The 20,643-nt window shown below is 39.6% G+C and overlaps 1 protein-coding gene across 1 annotated transcript in view; it reads left to right on the plus strand.

Annotated features, from left to right (window-relative positions):
• Window positions 1–18,663, plus strand: part of DUSP22 (dual specificity phosphatase 22) — a 43,265-nt gene extending 24,602 nt beyond the window's left edge. Inside the window, exons 4-7 of the mRNA XM_085321641.1 lie at window positions 4,460–4,509; window positions 10,454–10,528; window positions 11,732–11,903; window positions 14,732–18,663. Coding sequence (XP_085177767.1) covers window positions 4,460–4,509; window positions 10,454–10,528; window positions 11,732–11,903; window positions 14,732–14,917 — 483 coding nt within the window. The 3' untranslated portion in view covers window positions 14,918–18,663. The remainder of the gene's footprint in view (window positions 1–4,459; window positions 4,510–10,453; window positions 10,529–11,731; window positions 11,904–14,731) is intronic.
• The last annotated feature ends 1,980 nt before the right edge of the window (window positions 18,664–20,643 follow it).

Here is a 20,643-nt window from a genome sequence, read left to right on the forward strand (position 1 = left end):
ATGTAGCTGGAGTCTGTTTCTGTAAGCTCTAAGTGAGTGGAATAGAAATGGACTGTTTGGATTGGATTGTTACTCTTTGAGTTCATGTGAATTACTGAATTTAATAACCAAAGTATGATTGGTTTTTTTGAAACTAATGAGATTAGAAGGATGTTTTATAATCTTAATGATTTTTCCAAATGAATGAAATAACTGTTCAGTTTCCAATCCTAGTAGATAGGCATCTGTAATTAGGAACTTGAAAATGCTTCCAATTCTGTTAATAGCTTTTAAGCTTTAGCATAAAACCTCTGCATATATGTATGTGTACCTAAACTTTTTCCCCAGTACCTCAACTTTCATTGTAGCAGGACTGGCTTGGTTCTAGMATCTGTGATGAAATTGTGCAAGTGTGTAGTCTTTGTTTCTTAAATAACAGTGAATTTTAGAAATTTTACTAAACTCTCGCTTGTTTCAACATTGACAATCTTGAAATCAGAATACTTGCTCTAGTTTTGTTAGCTCTCACTGTATCGATTTAACTGTAGCATTTAGTTTCAGGGCCTAAGAGAGACAGAAATCTAGTTTTGGTGGTTACTTTGTTGAAACAGAAAACTGAAAAGTAAATGATGTTTTATTATATTGATTTTGTACTCTTAATGCTTTATATGCACCAAAACAAACAGAATTGCTAATTGATTAGGGCATCAATTAGGATCATTGAGTGAATAATAAGGAGAAAGTTTAGAAAGTGTATGCATGGAGAGTAGATGTTTCTAGATCAAGATGATTGCAGAAAGGAGTGTGAGCAATGATTTAAAAGTAACAAGTGGAGAGTAGTAATGAATTGAGAGATGAAGCAAGCCATGTTCACCGTCTCTCATTGATCTAGGAGCTTTGATTTGAACTAGGAGTGTGTAAGTTGAAGTAGTACAATACCTGTTTTCTTTTGTCCCCTCCTCCTCTCCCCTGAATAACTTTTAGGGAATTGTTTTGTTCCTAAGGGGTACAACTGTATTCMTTTTTATTAAATAAAATGAAAAGACACCCATGCAGTTGACGTCAATTTTGTATTTTGTCTTCCCATGTTAATTAACGTGGCATTTTAGTTCAACCTTGGGCGTTCCATTTACGAGCAGTAAAGCTTCTTGATTCAAAGTACAGATTAGATACCAATTGAGAGCCTGTTGAAAATTTCACAGGGAGCTTATCTACTCAACTTTTCAACATTCTTTTGTTTTGGCTTATTCAACATTTTTTTTATTCTGGCTTATTCTGTCTTGGTGACTGTGTTTCAGTTGCCTGCATGTATCTCATTCTGTGCAGTTTTAGAATGGCAAGCGAACTCTGCTAGATACTAAAACAGTGATGCCTGTATCATTCTTGCATGCTAGCAGCCCATTTAAAATCTTGCAGATCTGACAGTATTTACTTCTTCCGTTGACATAAACTGTTCTGCTCTGATGAGAGGTCCCTTTGGGACAATTCTTAGATGTTCTCTGCAGGGTATGTGTACAGGAAGGACAACAGTGTCTTGGGGCAGAAATATACAAAGAACATTATGATCTTGGGTAGATTTTACAGAAATGGTCACAGACAACAGGGTTCAGTAATTAAGCAGCTTCTATTGCCAGTATCTTGAAAGAAAGAAAAAGTATCCAATATCTATGAGGAAAAGCTAATTCTAGCAAGCAAAATATGAATCTCTACATAGAATATATCCCTGGGATCTCACTTCAAAATACCTGTCCCATACAATTCTGTCCAGTTACTGTATTTTAATTATCCAATTATGATGAATGAGAGTTGACTTAAAAAAAAAATAAGAGAGAGAGAGAGAAGCAAAACTTGATAGGGTGGGATCCTCAGGAGTTACGAAGTCTGGCCAAACTGTTCGGGTCAAAGTCACTGAGAGTTTCACTGTTGATTTTTGTGGGGGTAGGGTTAGGTCATTGCGCAGTACTTTTGAGATCCCACCTCTAACTATTTCTGAGTTGAGTGTGTGATTATTTCCTCACAGGGAGGAGTCCATCACCACAGCTTTCCAAAAACACCATTCAGGTGACATAGATTGGTTGAAGTACCAAATTCCAATAACTTTAATCAATTCCTGTTTGAGAATCTGTATTAATTGGGCTAACAGTCTGATGCTGAGCATTTGTGAGCACAGTAATAAAAGGCATGCTGTGGGCTTTGCTGGAAGTTGTAGGTGCTGAAGACCTCCAGGATCAGGCTCTGGATGAGCCATTCAGTACCGTATGTGGTCTCTCATATGCTAGTTTCATGCTTGCTTTGTGGTAGTGGGAACTAGCCAACCATGACAAAAAAAGAACCTTTTAGGTCTTAAAGTTGTGCTGGTGCTACTTCTGCTTTTAAAGTGAACATGATCTGAAAGCCCCTCTGCACTTGCTCTGTGAAARGCACTCAACACGTTCCATAGCTTCTGAAATCTGTGAAACAACTTGAATTAGCATAGATTGCAAGAGTGAACATTTTGCCCTGTAGTAGACACTGGAGTTAACTTGTCTTCTACCTATGTTTTCTCTTGATGGTGCAAAATTAATGGCATGGAGTTGTCCAGAGGRGTGGGGGAAAGAAGAGCATGTAAATCTACTTTCAGGTCACAGGCCCCAATTCTACTGGAGTGACTCACTTGAAGTGATACTAATGTCAAAGATAAACCTCTCAGATGCATCATGCAAGAAGATAATTATTGTAATTATCATAACATAATTATCATTGGCTCAGYAGTCTGTCAGTTTATAGACTATTGCTACATCCTATTTCTAAACAAATGTGTTTAGTGCTGTGCTGTGGAGCTATCCTGGTGTGCCACAGCAGACTACCTTTATCCTGGTGTGGGACCAGAGGGACTGTCACCTGCTGATGTGGTTCCCTCCAGCAGCAAGCTGCTTCAGTTTGTTAGCTGACTTCCTTCCTATCTCTTTCCCCTCTGCTGCATTTGCCCCATGCTCTGTATRCTGGTTTGGCATCAGCCTGGTGGTGCCTTCTCTCTTGTCAGGGACAGCCATGTCCCCATCTCCACACTCAGTGTCTGTCTGCAAAACCTTCCATGCTGTGGCTGTGCATTCCCTGAACCAGACAGTCGTAGACAGCAAGTGTCTTTGCTCTGATTGTAATATGCTAGAGATGGTCTGGCAAAGGATGAAGGAAACAGGGCAGGCTGTCATTCTGGCAAGCTGAGAAAATGGTTGGTCCATTAAGTGCTGGTAAAGAGGTGAGAGAAGAGATATCCCTTCAGGCACAGTGATGAAGTTCATGCCTCTTACAGAGGGTTAGAAGGATGGTTTATCGTGGTACCAGAGATCAGGGCCTTTTATGAAAGGAGTTATTACTCCTTGTAGATGGCAAGTGAAGTAATGAAGCATGTATAGAGAGAGAGAGAGAGAGTAAAGAGGGCATTCTGACCCAACCAAACAAAGGTAGTATTTGAGAAGATGCTGCCTCTGGTAGCCATCGTAGTTGAACGGTGAGTTTATTCACCTTCCTCCTCCCCTAAATGGCAAATGAAATGCCTTATAGAGGCGTGTTACGTTTTGGCTTGTTGGCAAACATTACTTGAGGAGTAGCTTGTAGGCAGGATGTGTGATTTGCCATGTGTGTCAGTGTTTGAACATGATTGCTTATGAAGGAGATTTGCATTGTTACAGAGAGATAAACTAAGGTGCTTTTTATGTTGGGCTGTCAGCTGAATGTTTTTTCAGAAGCATTTTTTCTTAACAGTCATAGGAGCAAGATAAGCTTTGGAGGGGGAAAAAGGAAAACTAAAATGAACRTTGACAATGGAAAGAAGTAGTATATGTTCATAGTGTTGTTTTAAATATACCCTGTAACACTTTTAACATATCAGAAATGATTATCTAACTTCTGTAATTGATCATGTAACTCATTATGATAGGTGACTAAGAAAGTGAGGCTGACTATGCAAGAAAAGCCTGAGTTTTAGTTGTTGTTCTTAAAGTCCTCCCCCCAACCCACCCTCTCCTCAAAAAGATAAACTCCTGTTGCTTTTCATTTTGATTTGTAAACTAGGTAAGGAAAAATGATTGCATAGAATTAAAAGAAGTCACTTTTCACAGTTTTCAGTTTTAGCATCTGTTCTGAGAAAGCAAAAGACAGCAGAAGGTGCAACTTAGTGGTACTAGAAATGTGAAAAATGTTAGATTTTGAATAAGAGGTTTACGCTCTTAGTAAAGATGCTTCTGTTTTTAAAAGCTTGTTCGTGGACTTTGGGGCAAGCATGACTAAGCTATATGATAGTATTTTAACAACAAAGGAGAAGCAAAAACAGTTTTAAAATGTGGCTGCATAGAGATGATCTCTACTTATCTGAATAATGGTACACCTTCCTCAAAGTCAATAAAACTGCACCAGTCTGAAATAGAACTCGTACACTAGTAGCTGACAAATATATTTGTCTTGATGTTTTCTTCTCATTCCTTTCTGCTTCTTTACACAGGGAGTGAAGTATCTGTGCATTCCTGCTGCTGACTCACCCTCGCAGAACTTGTAAGTTTTCTTTAATAATAAAACCCMAAAACCTAGAAGACTCTTAGTACTATGATGCCTGTTCTATAATGAGCTAAAGGATCTTTCTGATTTAACTATCACACTAATGTGTTTTTAATCTGTTAAGAAAACAGCAAGGTTTTCTTGCAGCTGCTTTGGTTCTGACCCTCCTTTTTGTGTGTAAAGAGTCTGTGGGAGGGGAAGTGTATGAACACTCTTCTGCATGTGGAGTCTTAAACTTTAGGGATTCCTTAGTGAGTCTGCTCCTAATTGTTCCCAGCTTACTCCAGCCATTGTTTTTATAAATCTCTTTCTGCTTGGCTGTTCYTTTTTGTTAGCACTATCTTCAGCCATTAAGAAGAAGAAAGTTTGAAAGAGATACAAAGTCTTGTGCTTCAAAGGTTAAGATAAATTATTCACAGGGGGCCTTCAAGATAGACTCCTTGTGTGCAAACTAGCCCTACAACTATCTGCTCTGGATTTTTTGCCCCTTCCTTTCAAAACCCCAGTGCTCTTCAGTATTAGGCTGGTATGGCAGGGAGTTTGTCTGCACTACAGTGATTCTTACTTTGARGATATATCTGTTGAAACTGCCATGGCCCAACATCCCTCCTTCACATTTCTGTTAATGTTCATTGGGTGAATAAGTGCCCTGAAATACCAATTGACATGCCCTTGGCTTTAATACTTTGAATGATTGAGCAGAATACATGGGAAATCTCGATTCCAAAGAGTAATCAAAACATGTTTTGCAAGAGAACTTGGATAGCAACCAACTCTTTCTTCTAGAGCTCACTGTTTATGTTGGGGAGAGTTGAGGGGGGTTTCAGCCACATCCTGCTACAAGTTTTGTAGAGAAACAGAAGTACTTGAAAGAGGCCTGGTATGTACGGAAGGAAGCAGCACTGCTTTTCTCTCACATCATAGCAATATTCCGGCTGATGCTTTCGGTGGATATTTTTAGAGCATTTCTTTTTCATACCCTAGAAAGATTCCAGTGGGGCATTTAATGTGTATTGATTTGCCTTTTCTGATGAATTTCTGTCATGATTAAAAAAAAAAAAAAAAAAAAAAAAMAAAACAAAACCCAAAACAGAAATAACAAATCCTCACACGCACACACAACAAAAAACACTTCCCCTCCCTTTCTGAAAACCCTTAATTTTCGAGACAGGTCTGTAATAAGAAGGCAGACCATTTTACTTGTACCTTCTTCCTCCTCCTTCCTTAGCATAGGAGTGTGAAGTACCAGCAGAGGAAACTGGTCAGTAAACAATTCAAGAGATCTGTTTCTTAAAAACAATAGGTAGGGGATCATCAGTAGTATCAAAGTTACTCTTCTTTTAGACTAGGATTTCAGTTAGATGATAGGCTATGACTTCTCAGACCTTCTGATTTTGCAGCARTTGTGTGTGCTGCTTTATGGGGGACCAGAAGCATAGGCAAACAAACTGCCTTTGTGGCTTTATACTTCAAAAGAGGCGGAGTTTTTCAATCCTTTTGTGAAGGAAAAAATCTAAGATCAGAGGGAGATATTCACATGGAGTCATCTTAATTGTTTTTTGGTGTTCTGAGATTTGTGTAGTATTTGTGAAAATGTTTTGCAAATCCATCTCCCATGTTAGTAGAGATCTCGATCAATTCAGGAACGGAAATAGAAAGGAAAACATTTCTGATGAACGTTAATCAGCATGATGAAAGTTAATGTGCAGTTTAGCCCCTCCCTCACTGTTACATATCACAGAATTATATTGAAAAGTCACCTCCTGCACTTGAACTGTCTGGCACTGTACCAAAGCTCTTAAAGCTTCAGTAAGAAGATACAAATTTGCATGAGTATTGTTTCTGTTATACTGCAGGCATCCACAATGCATACTTTGGTATCAGATGGTTGCAAACAAACGTCATTACTTCTAATACTGATACCCTTGATCACTTAAAATAAAACTTGATGAGTAACTGATTTTTCTTTTTGCTTTATACAATCCAGAACTTCAAGTAAAAATCAAATCATGATGTCTGCAAGTAGTGATGTTGCTTGCCTTTCACATACTATCCTCTGGAAGCCAGAAGAAGCTGTTTTTATTCAGTCTGTGAGAACTTGATAAAATCTTATCTAACAATGTTTTACGGTACTGTGTGCCCTCTTAGGAGAGAGTGATAATTGGAGAACAGGAAAGGGAATCTGTTCCTGAGCAAAATCTTTGTCTACATATCTTCTTTCAAAGAGAGATTCTGGTGGTCTTAGGGAATAAAGAATAGTATCATCTTTTGTTCTAGGTCCTTGTGTTTAATTAGCAGTGGCCAATAGGCRTAACTGATAGGATGCAGATTGGAGTCTTATCTGTCTGACCCAACACCACGTTTGTCAGGAGAAGTTTCTGAAGCTCTGTGGCTACTTTTTAACTGCTGGCAGCCTGAAAGGGTCTGGCTGAAGTCTGTTGCTCACTGAATTTGGGACTGAGCTCTTAACTCACTTCAGCTAGGTTTTTCTGAGGGGAACTTTTGGTTTCTTATGTGTGTAATACCCATGTACTTGTAGTAAGCTTATTTAGTGGAGTTCCTTTCCTCAGGGGAATGTGTTGTAGTGAAATAAGCAGGGTTTCCCTTGTTAAACTTCAGGTGTTTGCCTCTATTCCTGTTTTCTGCCCCTCCCTAGTATGTGAATGAAGCAGTTGCTTTTGAGATCTGAGGTGTTTCCTAAAACTTCAGTACATTTTTTTGTTTTCTGTTTTCCCTGGGCTGTGAGAATTTTATTAACTTCCCCAGAAATGGCATCTCCCACAGAACCCACTACACTAAGTTAATTCTGTAGAAATCATATCTTCCCTTCCTGTCCTTCTTGCTAATTGTCTTAGGCTATGTTTTTCTAAGGAACTAACATCCAGCTTGTTRACCTAATGGGGTTAAAATTAACGTTCTGCTCAGGCTGTTAGAGGGGACAATAGAGAAGCTAGAGAACCTATTAAGAAAAGAAATTCAGGTGAATCTTAGCTGCATTTAGATTGCTAAAGGAAATAAACCCCAAGATGGTTCTTCCTATTTGTTTTTGCATGCTTTGTTTTCAGCCTTTAAAACACTCTTAGAAATCTGACCAGCAGCTGTGATACATAGATTTGGGATCTGCCATTTGACTTGTTAGGGGTTATTTGTTAATGGTAAATGTAGTTGACTTTCCACAGGCTGGTAGGGGCACTGTACTGATTCTTCTTCCTGTGACATTTACCACTGTGAAGAAGATGGTTCAGAAGATCCTCAAGTTTAAGCTGTGATACAAAAGGCCATATACCTTGTAATAGATTGTCTTGAAGTAATTGTATAAGCCCACAGATAAATTGACACATTTGTCAAATGCTTTCGTGTTACAGATGTTGATCAGCTATTTTGTGGTTAACATAAGATATGCTGTTCTTTTGTGTCTGTGCCACTTGCCGCACTCTTAAYTGGTCCTCAGAATCTCTGTTTTCTTATAAATAAATTTGCACCATAGCCCTGAAAATGAGTTTAGGCGACTGTCTGCTGGAGCCAACAGAGACCCTTATGTAATAGTTTGGGGAAGAGCACATTTTTCCTTCCCCCTCACTGTAAGTGAGGAGGAGGGGTCATGGTTCTGCAAAGTAGCACTAACTTGCATGGCTATTTCTTGTAATTTTCATAAATGCCTTTAGACATTTACACTTCACAGTGTATCAGCAATAAGGAAGGGAGAATAAAACAATGTATGGAGCTCATGGCTAGTTATGTTTAACACCTTGCAAGGGCACTATGCTCATTCACTGACTCTTTTTAATCCAAAACATTGAAGTGCTAGACCATTGAAATGAATATACTGGTGTTTGGAGCTGCCCTGTTGGCAAGATTTTCTAGAGAAAAAGAGAAAAGATGATGGGTGCATGAGAAGACTGGGATGTGGTTGGGCCAACCCTAACCAAGTTTCATTTGGTTGAATCCCTTTAATCTTGGACAAATACTGCTTCACTGTGCAATAGCAACAGGTCTTGCACATGCAACCTGAAGTCTGATTTGTCCTGAGTTCACTCATGCTGCTTATATCCCACAGACAGACCAGCATGCCACAATTTATTAGAAATCAGCCAATGAAAACATTTTGGAGTAGCAGTCTGTTTCATAGCTGAACAGAAATGCATTTGTAAGGCTTCCTTCCTCTTCTTGGCTCATCCCACAAATTTGATCAGTTTCTTGAGAAACAAAATCCTGAGCTGACATGCTATCTGAAAGCTTGAGACTGCATCATTCCTCAGGAGATCGTTTTCCAAATAAGTCGCTCAAGCCTTCTCCAGCAGTTCTGTCTACCTTTATTCAGTGATGAAAGGAATGCCATGGAGAGAGAGTCCTGGGCTTTGGACTCTCTCTGTTTGGATATATCAGCCTAGACACCATTGCTTTGCAGGTTCCACAAGCTCCATCACTCCATTGCATTGCCTATGTCCTCCTCCAGCTCTCAGAGTTTATAGTATCAACAGCTGCCCTGTCAGGCAGGAAAGGAAACTTCCTTTTCTGTGGGCATTCCTTTTCTTTTTTTTTTTTTTTTTTTTTCTTTTGTGTGTGTGTGTGTGTGTGTGTGTGTGTGTGTCTCCTCATGTTGGGGCTGAGGGGTTTTTTTTGTTTGTTTGTTTGCTTGGTTGTTTTTTTTTTACCCTTGTGGTATAATATTCACTCAGAGGGGAAACATCTTGAATGCAGGACGTTGCATTTCATGGGTGTTGAGTGCAGAAGGCTTTCAGGTTTATCTTTGCCACTAAGCCTAGAACTGAGTGCCTCATAAGGAGCTAGCTCTCTTTTCTGCGTATGTGCTGCACATACTACTACTGATTGAATTGCAAGAGTACTCGAAGGCCACAGTTGAACTTCAGTTCCACTGGACTGTGAGGTGCTGTTTGCACCTGTAATTGAATTGCAGGTAGCCCCAAAGGCTTTGCAGCCAAAAAAGACAAAGGCAGGGTGAGTGACTTGGGACAGGGGTGCAAAGAAGTGAAGCTGCAGATTTGCAGAGATGTTTGCAGTTAGCTACTGGTGGAGGCTGTCAGTTCCTTTCCTTCAGGTTTACCCCAGTTAAAATGAAGAGGTATATGTAAAGGATAATGAGTGGCTGTTCAGCTGGTACACTGAGTCTTTATCTTCTCCGTATATTCTACACTGCTTAACAAGAAGTAGGCTGTAGTAGGGATTGGCTGATGCCCTAAATAAGGGAAGACAGAAAGGGCACAGCTTATACTGAGATCTGAAAAATCTAGGAGAGGAACCTTGCAGCTAATGCTAGGTGAATTTGCRGGAGCTGAAGCAATAAGCCAAGAAATAGTTGATGTATAGGCAAGTTTGGGAGGTGCTGAGATCTGAGGAGAGGAGACTGAATGAGCTGAAGTAACCAGAATTTGAGTCAAGAATTTTTCATAGCAGAGATAACAAAGAGAGATTTGAGGCTGCGGATAAGAAAGACATAACATATATACATATCCTAGTACATGAGTTGCCTTTGACCTCTTCCAGACCAAGTTTGGATATCAGGTAATGGATACTTCTTTGTGAGAGACAATATACTGTGGGAATGGTTCACATAGCCATTCTGAGTTTCACCCGTTGTCTGARGATACTCAAGGAGATGTCAGGCTAGGTTACTAGTCTGAAGGGGAATGAGACACAGGCTAAAATACATACTTGTTAGTCATCAGAATAAAGCATTTGCTAACGTTTGTCACACTGTTGTGCCCAAGATACCAGTTTCTTCATGAGGTAGCTTGGAGAATAAGTAAGTCAATTCTGTTTTTATATTGGTGACCACTAACTTTTGCCTTTTAAGCCCCATATTCAGTTCTAAATTCTAGAAACAGCATTAAGTGAGCTTTCAGATACATTTCTCTTTTTCTAAGTAGTGATTTTACTAAATAGAGCACTTTCTGTATTCCCCTTCTGTTTCTGTTTTCAGGGCAAGGCATTTCAGAGAGAGCATCAAATTTATCCATGAATGCCGGCTTACAGGTGAAGGCTGTCTAGTTCATTGGTATGTATATCACTTGCTAAAAAACCTATGGAAGAGATTGTCTTTATTTGGATGTTCACTATCTTAATAAGTTAACATTCATCTGCATTTTGTAGCAAAATCCTCTTGGACTGAAATGTTCCCTTCATTTGAAGAATCCCAAAGATTTACAAGTGCTATTAAAGCCTCGCAGACCTAGGACTCTTGAGTTGCTGGAGTGGGCAGCAGCTTRAAGATATAAGGAACCCAAGGAATTCTTGATCTTCTCCCCAGTCAAACCTTTTGATAGGTCTTTTCAAGAATTGCTCTGACTGGAGGGGTCTTATTTATTTCTCGTTATTGTTAATCACTTTATTTCCAAAGATAGTTCCCATAATCCTAACGATCAGTTTAGATCAGTTCATATAATAGCTATTTTAGTGACTTCAGAATTGTTAAAATTTTTCTTCTGAACACTTTTTTTTTGTGCTTTAAACCGACGAAGCATTYAAATGTTGCAGTTTTTATAGCAAGCACCCCTGACTGGAGAGATACTCCTAGGATCTTAAAGAGTAGAAAAGGAAATCCTGCCCTGGGTTTTTTCTTGCTCTTTGCTATTGCTTGTAGTCCTCCTGCTGTATGTCCAAGTGACATATCTGAATCTCTAYGTGGAGTCAGAGTCATCTCATGATTTGAACGCTCACCTTGTATGCAGGCCGTTAGCATGAATCCTTATTTTGCTACTGACTCATGACAGGGCTGTGATCAAGTCATTTAGCCAGTCTCCATGTGTTTAAAACGGATAATTTGCCTGAGTCTTGAAAGCATTTTAAAAAAGCCTATTTATATTTCTGTATTGGGTAGGTGAAATTCATGGTGTTGAAAAATTCTTACTTCACTGCTCTGATGTGTATAGAGAAAAAAATGCAGGTGAATTCTTTCTAGCTTAATAAAAAATCAAATCTAGCTTAGAACAGACGTGCTGTCCTCTCCTCTTGTGAAGACTTAATACCCTTTTCCTTCTTTACCAGTCTTAGGAGTTATCATTCAGAATCCACTTGATCTTGTACATTTATTCTGATGCATTTGAAAATACAGTGGCAAAAATCAGTTCAACTCAAATATAGTAATATCTCTTCATCATGGTGAGCACACAGCAGCCTGCTGTGATGTTGGGAAGTGATGCTTTTAACTTTAACTGAAGTAGTGCTATACTTTATTTATTGCACCTTCTTTGTCATGCAGCCTTGCAGGTGTCTCCAGGAGTGTAACGTTGGTTGTTGCATACATCATGACCATCACAGACTTTGGTTGGGAAGATGCACTGTCTGTTGTTCGAGCGGCGAGATCCTGCGCCAATCCTAACATGGGCTTCCAGAGGCAGCTACAGGAGTTTGAAAAACATGATGTTGATCAGGTAAATGAATCACAAACAAGTGAACTGAGAAATACAACCTCAGTTCAGTTCATGTGTTGCTTTTCGTTATTCTAAAGCCTGAGTGGTCAGTCTGGCCCTCCTTCTTTATGCTGAGTGTGTGGTTTCTTGGACAAGCCTGCTCCAATAAGGAGATGCAGCTGGACCCGAAGATGCTGGGGAACGCTGGATGGRAGAAGAGACAAAGTATGACACCTAAACACACCTCCCTCTGTTCATCTATGCCCTCAATCCGGTGACTCACTCACGTGGGCTGAGGACATAATGCATAAAAGACTGACACCTTTAGAAGGGTAAAAACTGAAGAATGAGTAGTGCAGAATGAAGCAGCAAGACCAACCTATAAGTACCAATTGCATAAATATATTTTTTCCACATCCACTTGGAATAGTAAGCAAGAAAATGATTTATGGATCATAGAAACCCTTGCTATCTAGAAGTTAAGCTAGTTCTCATTATGACTTACATTCCCCTCAGTGGTACCTTCTGTGACTGAGACTTTAAACATTTTGATGTATAAGACAGTCTCAGGTCTGACTCTTCTTGGTCTTTTAGAGCTTTGTAGGACTATGAAGATTGAGGGAACAATGRTAAGGCTATAAGGTGGTTTTCTAACATAAATGGAAGTAACTGATCACCTCCTGGGAGCAGAGTTTTTATGCAGGATGGTTCTTCTCTGGGGGAGAAAACTCATTTATATTTTAACTTTCTACTCTGTCCTCTCAATTTTTCCATTGCTCAGCATGTTGCTGTTCTCTTGGCTTTCCTGGATTGTACTTATTAAGAAATCAACAAAAACAAAGAGATGAACAAAATCTGGAAAGCAAAATGCATAAATGAAGCAAAGGAGACTGGCTTTTATATTTCTTCCCTGTGGTCCTGCTGCAAAAAGCTCCAAGTTTAGAAATTACCATTTGTTTTGCATGATGCAGTTTGCAATTTTTTTATTTAAATACTTAACTGAATGTTTCCTGGATCGTTTGGAACTGGTGTAAATGGGAGAGTAACTGATTTTAAGAGACAGAAGTCAGAGGGGGACTTTCCAGACTTGTCTCCTTCCTCCCTTACAGTCATTTCTACTCTAATTGGTCTGGGCTAACAGCAATGACAATTAAGGCTGTATGCAAATAGCTTGATAAAGACAGTAACGTCTCTTTCTTTTTTTCATCCAGATAGAGGGACATTCTGCCTCTTTCACTGAGGGGGAGGCAATAGGTTGCGAAAAGAAATATCCACCTGTGGTCACTGGCTGGGCTGTAGTTTCCTACTGTCTCTTAATAACAACCACATCCTTAGCAGGTGTCCATTTACACACCTGATTTCAGTGGAATCGTGCCACCTGCCAAGGGCATGAACTTTTCTGGTTGCAGCACTATGGGTGTTTTGCTATGCCTATATAGTGTGGCACCCTATGGGATTTCTAGAATGAGGTCCCATAGGTTTTGATCTTACAGGGAGGGATTTAGTCCCTAGGGTTATAACATGGTTTGCACCAGATCCAGATTTCCATGTGGTAGCCTGAGGCTTCAGATTTGACTTAGGACCTTATGATCTTTTATGGATAGGGGAGGAAGTTAACTATACTGAGGTGTTGTCTCCCAGTGTCCCTGTAAATTCTCTTTATGGATTAATTTATTCATAAAAAGCTCCAAACAGAACAAAGCAATAGAAGATGAGGCTAGAAATATCATAAAATGRTATCTCCACTGGTACAGAACAGTTGATCTGTGTCTACTTGTTGCTYTTACAGAGAAGAGCAACAAGGTTGTCAGGAATGACTAAATGGACTAAAATTTTTCAGCTGGCAAAGAAATGATGGAGAAGAATGTGATAAAGATCCAAAAAGCTGAGTAGAATAAAGAAGGTGAACACATGTAGTTTCTACTCTTCCCCATAATGTGAGATGGAGCTATCAAGTGGTGGGTCCCAAAGAAAAGGAGGTGCATATTTAATGCAACATTTAGTTCAACTGTGGAGGTTGGTGGTATCCAGTAATCTTATGGCAAAAATTTATGGATTCAGAAAGTGATCTAGTAGCAGCAAAATCTGTTCATTGCTGTGAAACACAAAGATACTATTTCAGCCTCCAAAAGTACCCGAGCTGAGAATTACTGGAAGTTGGGACCATGACCAGGGAAAGCATCGCAGTATGCTTGCTCTATCATTGCATTCCTTCCTAGGTGTTTATTTCAAATGGACCTGGTATAGCTGTTACCATATACCATATCCAGGCATTCACGTCAATAATATGTAGGGTCTTATCCTATAGCGTATAAAGCTCACAGCCTTTTCCTCCAAAAGATATCTTTCCTGATATCTGCAGTGCAGTTTTTTACTACGGTGCTTATTGGTTCAGGATGCAATGGCAATATGAGTGGTTCACTTTCTGATCCTTAACCTTCTGAAGTTCTTGCAGCCTGTTGTGACTTGGATGAGTTGGCTGATTGCAGGAGCTTGCAGCATTACGCATCTCATTTGTTGATGGAACTGGAGGAGGGCACTCTTAAGACCAAGATGTCCTTGTCCAGTGGGTGTTCTTTACTGCATATTACTCCAGCCAGCCACATCTTATGCTGGTGTGCCATTTTAGGGAAGTAAGGTATCTCAGTGACTCTGTGTACCTGTACTGACATACTCTGTGCTGCTATTAAAGGACACGAGAAACTTGGAGTGCTTTTCTTCAGCTTGTTTTTATTCTTATAGGATCTTGAATAGGGTCTCTGTAGGGCAGGAAGGGGTATTATTTCTACATCAAAGTCGTGTTGTTTYGTCATRTGATTTATATATATATATATGTTCAATTTTTCCAGTTCAGGCAATGGTTGAAAGAAGAATATGGGGAAAATTCTTCTCAGGATCTACAAGAAGCCAAAAATCTTCTGAGCAAATACAGAGAGCAGGCAGAGTTGCAGCAAAGTACTGGAGGAAGACAGTGGAATAACAACTTCTCGTCTGTGCCATCCCTCTCGTACAACAACTACACAACAGAGACCTAACCATAAAAAGATGAATTTCTTTTTTCCTCTACCTGTTGAAAAACATCTCACTGTAACTTCCATCCCATCTTTGAGATTCCCAGCAGTAATCATGCAAACAGTTGATTTGTAGAAAGCTTCTTGATGACAATACTACATTAAGTGTGTGTGTGTGTGTGTGTGTGTGTGTGTGTGTGAGTGCATTTGATACCGTTGTATAGTTTGGGCAGCATCAAGCTCTGTGCTCAGAAACATGATCAAGTTACTGAGGCTGAGCCAGTCTGTCAGCCACAGCTATTATCTCCATATGCCTATGTAGCCTGGCATTTGCCATGAGGTTAGCTCAGCTCCTTTTGTTGTAGGCTACCAAAAGGCTCTGAGAGATGAACTCTGGTGATTAAAGCTGTGGCTATTTGACATTTCTGCTCTGTTCATGAAGGTGTTATTGTACCTGAAGAAAGGAASTTAAATCTGTGCCTCTGCTGCTCCAATTCATCATCCATTGGCAAGTAATATCCTGGAGATGGGCTTGTACCTAAATGCTATGCTCTAAACTGCAGCAGGTGATATATGGGTGCATGTCCCTTTCTACCAACAGTAGCATCTAGGGGAGAAGTGGGACAGACAGCTCTGAGTAATAATATCTTCAACTGCCACAGTTGTACTTGCTTCAGTGCACGTGAGACAGCTGTTGGTAGAACTGGCGCAGACGGAGAGCACCGAGACTGTTAGCACAGCTCAGCTCATGTGCACTGATTTAAGCCCTGGCCACTTGATTGTGCATCTGGTCTCCCAACATAAACTTCTCTGGAGAGAAGTTTTTCAGGTTTCCAGTGCCACTGACCTGCATTCCCTGTGGAACGCGTGCCTCTTCAACACACACCTGTGTGCACATGATAACGTGTCTCCAAAGAGTGGGCTGGGTGTGAGTGTGAGCACCTGTTTCTTTGCTTGTGCTGTGGTTTGCTCTTTAACTTTAGCTACCTCAAAAATGCTGTTCTTGTCATTGTGGTTTTAAATGCAACCTTGAAAATTGCCTTGTATAATCTTAATTTCACTCTGAGTGAAGTAAGTGTCTGTGTGAGAGGGTATGTGTGTGTATGTGCATGTATATTTCACAGACATCTGTATCTGAGAAGTTTGTTGTTTTCTTTTAAAACTGTCCATATTTCTCACTAGTTTAAAAATTCAGGTGTTTGAATTTAACTTTCTGCTATTTTAAAACCACTATATGTTTTGCTGTGGTCACATTTATAGGAATTCATTTGTAAAATGTATTTTAAACTAAGGTAAAACTAGGGGCCATATTCTGCTCTTGGTAACATGATGTATATCTGGAATGGAGCCATTGAGGGACTTTAATGTTTCTAAGACTAACTTCAAACTAGAGATGCTGGGCAGTGTATTGATTTCTGACGGTGTAATGGAGAGTAGCATTGATGCCATGGTGTTGGTTTATTGTCTTTGACTCAGAGGTTAAAGGGTTTGCTTTTCTCAAAGTTTGAAAAAGTTATCTCCCAAACAGCCATGTTAGTTTTTTTTTTTTTAAAATCTAACTTTTAAAAATATATGATATATATATAGTGTTAAAACCTGAGTATTGAGAATGAGAGGCAGTCAGTACACTAAACAGACTGTTGTCATCTCTTTCAGTATCTTTGTACTCTGACCTCCCACCCTTTTACCAAATTCCTCTTCATGTGATTTTTTTTCCTGCTTGCTTTGAATGACAGTGAATTTCTTGAATGGGAGTAAGGCTTTCGGGGTCAAATAAGCCCTGGCCTTATTAAAAATCTTCTAAAATATATTTTATTTCATAGGAAATACGGATCTTACAAATCTATTATTGCCAAAACGAAAAAAAAGGGGGGGGGGTGATGGGGTGGAACTAGCCTTACTACTTTATCCAAGTCCTAGCTCCATCATAATTCTCAGTGCAGTAAGTGCTTTAAGTGTATTGAACACAGTTGAGAGCAGAATAATTATGTATGTGTTGTGGGAAGGGATATTATTGGACTTGAGAAAGGTGCTGGAAGTTGCATTGTGTTTGTTTCCAAGCTTATAGCTAAATGAATCACTGCCTATTTTGGATATCCAGCAAACATGCTCTGTGTTTGTTTGGTAAGAGAAGAATTTGAAGTATTTGGCTTTTTTCTTCTCTCTCTCTCTCTCTCTCTCTCTCTTTTTTTTTTTCCCTCCTTTCCCCTCTGGAAGATGTTCGTCTGCCAATAATTGACTTTTTAGGAGTTTCAGCACAGCAGTGCCCAGATTGGCAGTGCCTTCTGTTTTGAGGAGAAGGTAGGTCACTAGCTTTTGTGGACACAAGTAGAAAATACTTTCTTCGGTAACAGGGTCTGACACATGGATTCACAATCCTGTGTCATCAAATTCAGGATGTTGGTCTCTCTTTTCAACTCTGTCCTCATGATAGGATACATGGTATAATTTCAGCCTGTGCCCCAAAAGTAGCTGCTAGAAGTATTCTGCCAATGCCCTTGTAGGTATCCAGTCAGGCCATCCTGTTGCTGACTGCTGCTGCTGATAGGTAGTCCCTAACATTTTTGTCGGTCGTCTTCTGTCCTTGCAGTACTAATGTTGTGAGTGCTGATAAGTTATCAATTACTTTTTTTGCATTCTGACAAATACAAGACAGAATGTGAGACATCTGTTACTGTTCATGTGTCTAAGATTGTTCCCTACTGGATCTTTTTTAATAGATAGATTATCCCCAAAGAGTTGCTCCCAGAAATGGGCTTTAAGGCTATACAGCCACATCAACAATGTGCATTTCGCTGCAATTAGGGCAGATACAGGGTAAGCCGGGAAGACAGAGAGGTGCCATATTGTCAGCAAGTAGAAATGCTTCCCTTTTTAAAGACAAGAGAAGGTATTTGCTGTAGTCACTTGCTCCTAGATCTTTTTTAGTGGGCTGTATATAGTATGTACCACATTTGAGAGTGGTAACAGAGCAACAGCAGTCTAAGAAAACTCGGATCTAGTTTGTCTGTAGTCCTGCCCTGTAGGGAGCAGGAAAGTAGTTTGCTCCTTTAGCACCTTAAGCTGCAGAAGAAACAGCAGCCACAGTTCTCACCTTAGTCTCCTAGAAAAGGAGAGCAACTAACGTTGCCGAAGAACATGACATGATCTGTCTTCCAACCAGCCTTTCATTGGCAGTTTGTAGGACTTTTCAGCTGTCTGGAATATGACTAGACCCCCAGTCCACAGGCCGATATAGTATAGATGATGTGTTCAGTTATTTTGTGTGTCTGTACCTTAAAACACTGTCCTTATTTTGATGTCCACTGGAAAATGTATAAAGTTTATAATACCTTATTGGATATCCATATTTGAAATGTATAATCAATTTTTTGTAAACTTGATATCCGTGTGTGATTATAAGCAAATCCTTTAGTGTTATACTATGTAGGTAATGGGTAAATGCATTAGTATTTATTACTCTGATTTTTAACCTGGAAAGAGTTGCTTCCTTACATTTTGTGGTTGATTGGGAAGATATGGCAAGTCATATCTCTTTGTATTAAAAAAAAAAAAAAAAAAAAAAGCTATAATAGTCACTGTCTATAAATAGGTCAGTGAAAAATTATAGTAATTACTTCAGCTAATTTAAAAACTAAATCTGGTAAGCTTCTGGATTCTGTCTTCCTCTTCCTGGGCATCTTAGTGAAGCCTTGATTGCTTTTTCCAAATGTTTGTATTTAATACATTCTACATTTTTTTTATAAATAAAAATAAATGTTAGCGTCTAATCTACTTGTGTGTTTTCTTGAAATAAATAATAGTCCCTAAAAGGCTTCTGGTCACTGTCTATATCCTGCAGATAGAATAAAAACATAGCACTGAATCATTTTGATGTTTCAGATGTCTACATATAGGATTAAAAGAAGTCTGAGACTTCCCACCTCTTCACCCAGTTCTTCCTGGTAAGTTCAAGAATCTTCAGTGCAAGCATCTTCCGATGGTAGTCCTGTAAGAGGATGTTGCATGTAGCTCTTTCTTACTCGTTGCTGGCCCATCATTACTAGAGGGTTTTTATTTCCTCCAGATTTTTTTTTCTTCAGAAATACCCTTTTTTCCTAGGAGGCCATTGTTTTAGGTCCTAAACTGAGATTTACAGTGAGATACGAACTGCAAAAACTCTAGACTTGCAGTAGCGGCTTATCAGAAGAAGCTGATGCAAGTGGCAGAACATGCTTCCTGAGCTAAAAATTTGTAAACTTTTAGTGTAATGGGGGGGAAAAGCCCCGTTTAAATTCCCACAGATAACAAAGTACATTTCTGGTTTGCCAGAATTACCCTCTTAGCAGAGGTAGTGTCATTCGAACAATCAAAAAAAACCCCAAACTGAAAGTATGATCAGTCATGCTTAAGTAGCCAAAACTCATRGCCACCTTAGTCATTGCTGAAGGCTGTGATACGTTCTTGCTGTGGGACTCCCTCATCAYGAAGGCAAAGTTAGATGTGCAGTGGCTTCTGGGTCTTTTTTCCTTCCTCCTTTCTCTCACCCCAGATGTTGATTTACAAGCTGCTGGGAATGTGTGGATGCTTTCTAAGGGATCTATGAGAACTAACTATGAGGAAAATTACAGAATCACAGAATGGTTGAGGTTGGAAGGGACCTCTGGAGATCATCTAGTCCAACCCCTCTGCTCAAGCAGGGTCACCTAGAGCATGTTAGACAGGGTTGCATCCAGGCGGGCCTTGAAGATCTCCAGAAGGAGACTCCACAACCTCTCTGCRCAAYCTGGTCCAGTGCTCTGTCACTCTCACAGTGAAGAAATTCCTCCTCATATTCAGGTGGAACTCCCTGAGTTTCAGTTTATGCCCATTGCCTCTTGTCCTGTTGCATAGCACCACTGGAAAGAGTCTRGCCCCATCCTCTTAACACCCTCCTTTAAGGTATTTGTAGATACTGATAAGATCCTCTCTCAATCTTCTCCAGGCTAAAAATTCTACTGGAATAAAATCCACAAGAACAAAAGGTAAAAGGTGTGTGGATAGCTTTCACTGGGCTAGCAGATGCACCTCTTTCCCTAATATGTTTGTGAGTTCATCTCCTTCTATATAAGTGAAGTGGTCCTGATTTTATCAAGGTGTATTTTTTTGTCCCCCGCATTTCCTTCTATGAAGAGACTTCAACTGATATGTGAGGCTTGAGTTAGTGGTATAATTGCCTTGTTTTTCTTGTTATCTCTAGCAATGTCTTAGATGTGTAYTGTAGCACTGACAAGACAGAAAACATATTTAAAATATTGTCAATYGCTTCAGAGTTATGAAAAGTTCTTAAGTTTCAGAGCTGGGTCCCCTACCTCCTCCCYTCACACACACCTTTAAGGAAAATAGCAGTTTCCAAATGAATAATACATTGGCTTCTTTATCTTCTTTCCAACAAAACAGCGTTTTTTAAGGGCAATKGTTATCCAAACTGGATGTAAAAAATGTGCTGCAACCATGGTGCCATATTATTGTTCCCAACTGTCTATCACRTTTTGTTCAGTGTTGTAATTGCTATGAACTCCGGGACGTGGCAATTCTGACTTGCTTCTTGTACTGCTGTCCCACCATACAGCAAAGTAAGGGAGCTAGAGCGTAAAACCAGTTGTCCTGAAATGTGCTCATCAAGCGTTTGGACTTTACCAGGAAATTATGCAAAGGAGTCCTTATGCTTCCTTAAGATGATTGCACTAAAAGTGGGCCTATGGTGATGTGCTCTAGAAAATATTAGACAG

This window comes from Rhea americana, unplaced genomic scaffold (genome assembly GCF_003343005.1).
Source record: "Rhea americana isolate MKP2758 unplaced genomic scaffold, rheAme1 scaffold_70, whole genome shotgun sequence".
Taxonomy (NCBI): domain Eukaryota; kingdom Metazoa; phylum Chordata; class Aves; order Rheiformes; family Rheidae; genus Rhea; species Rhea americana.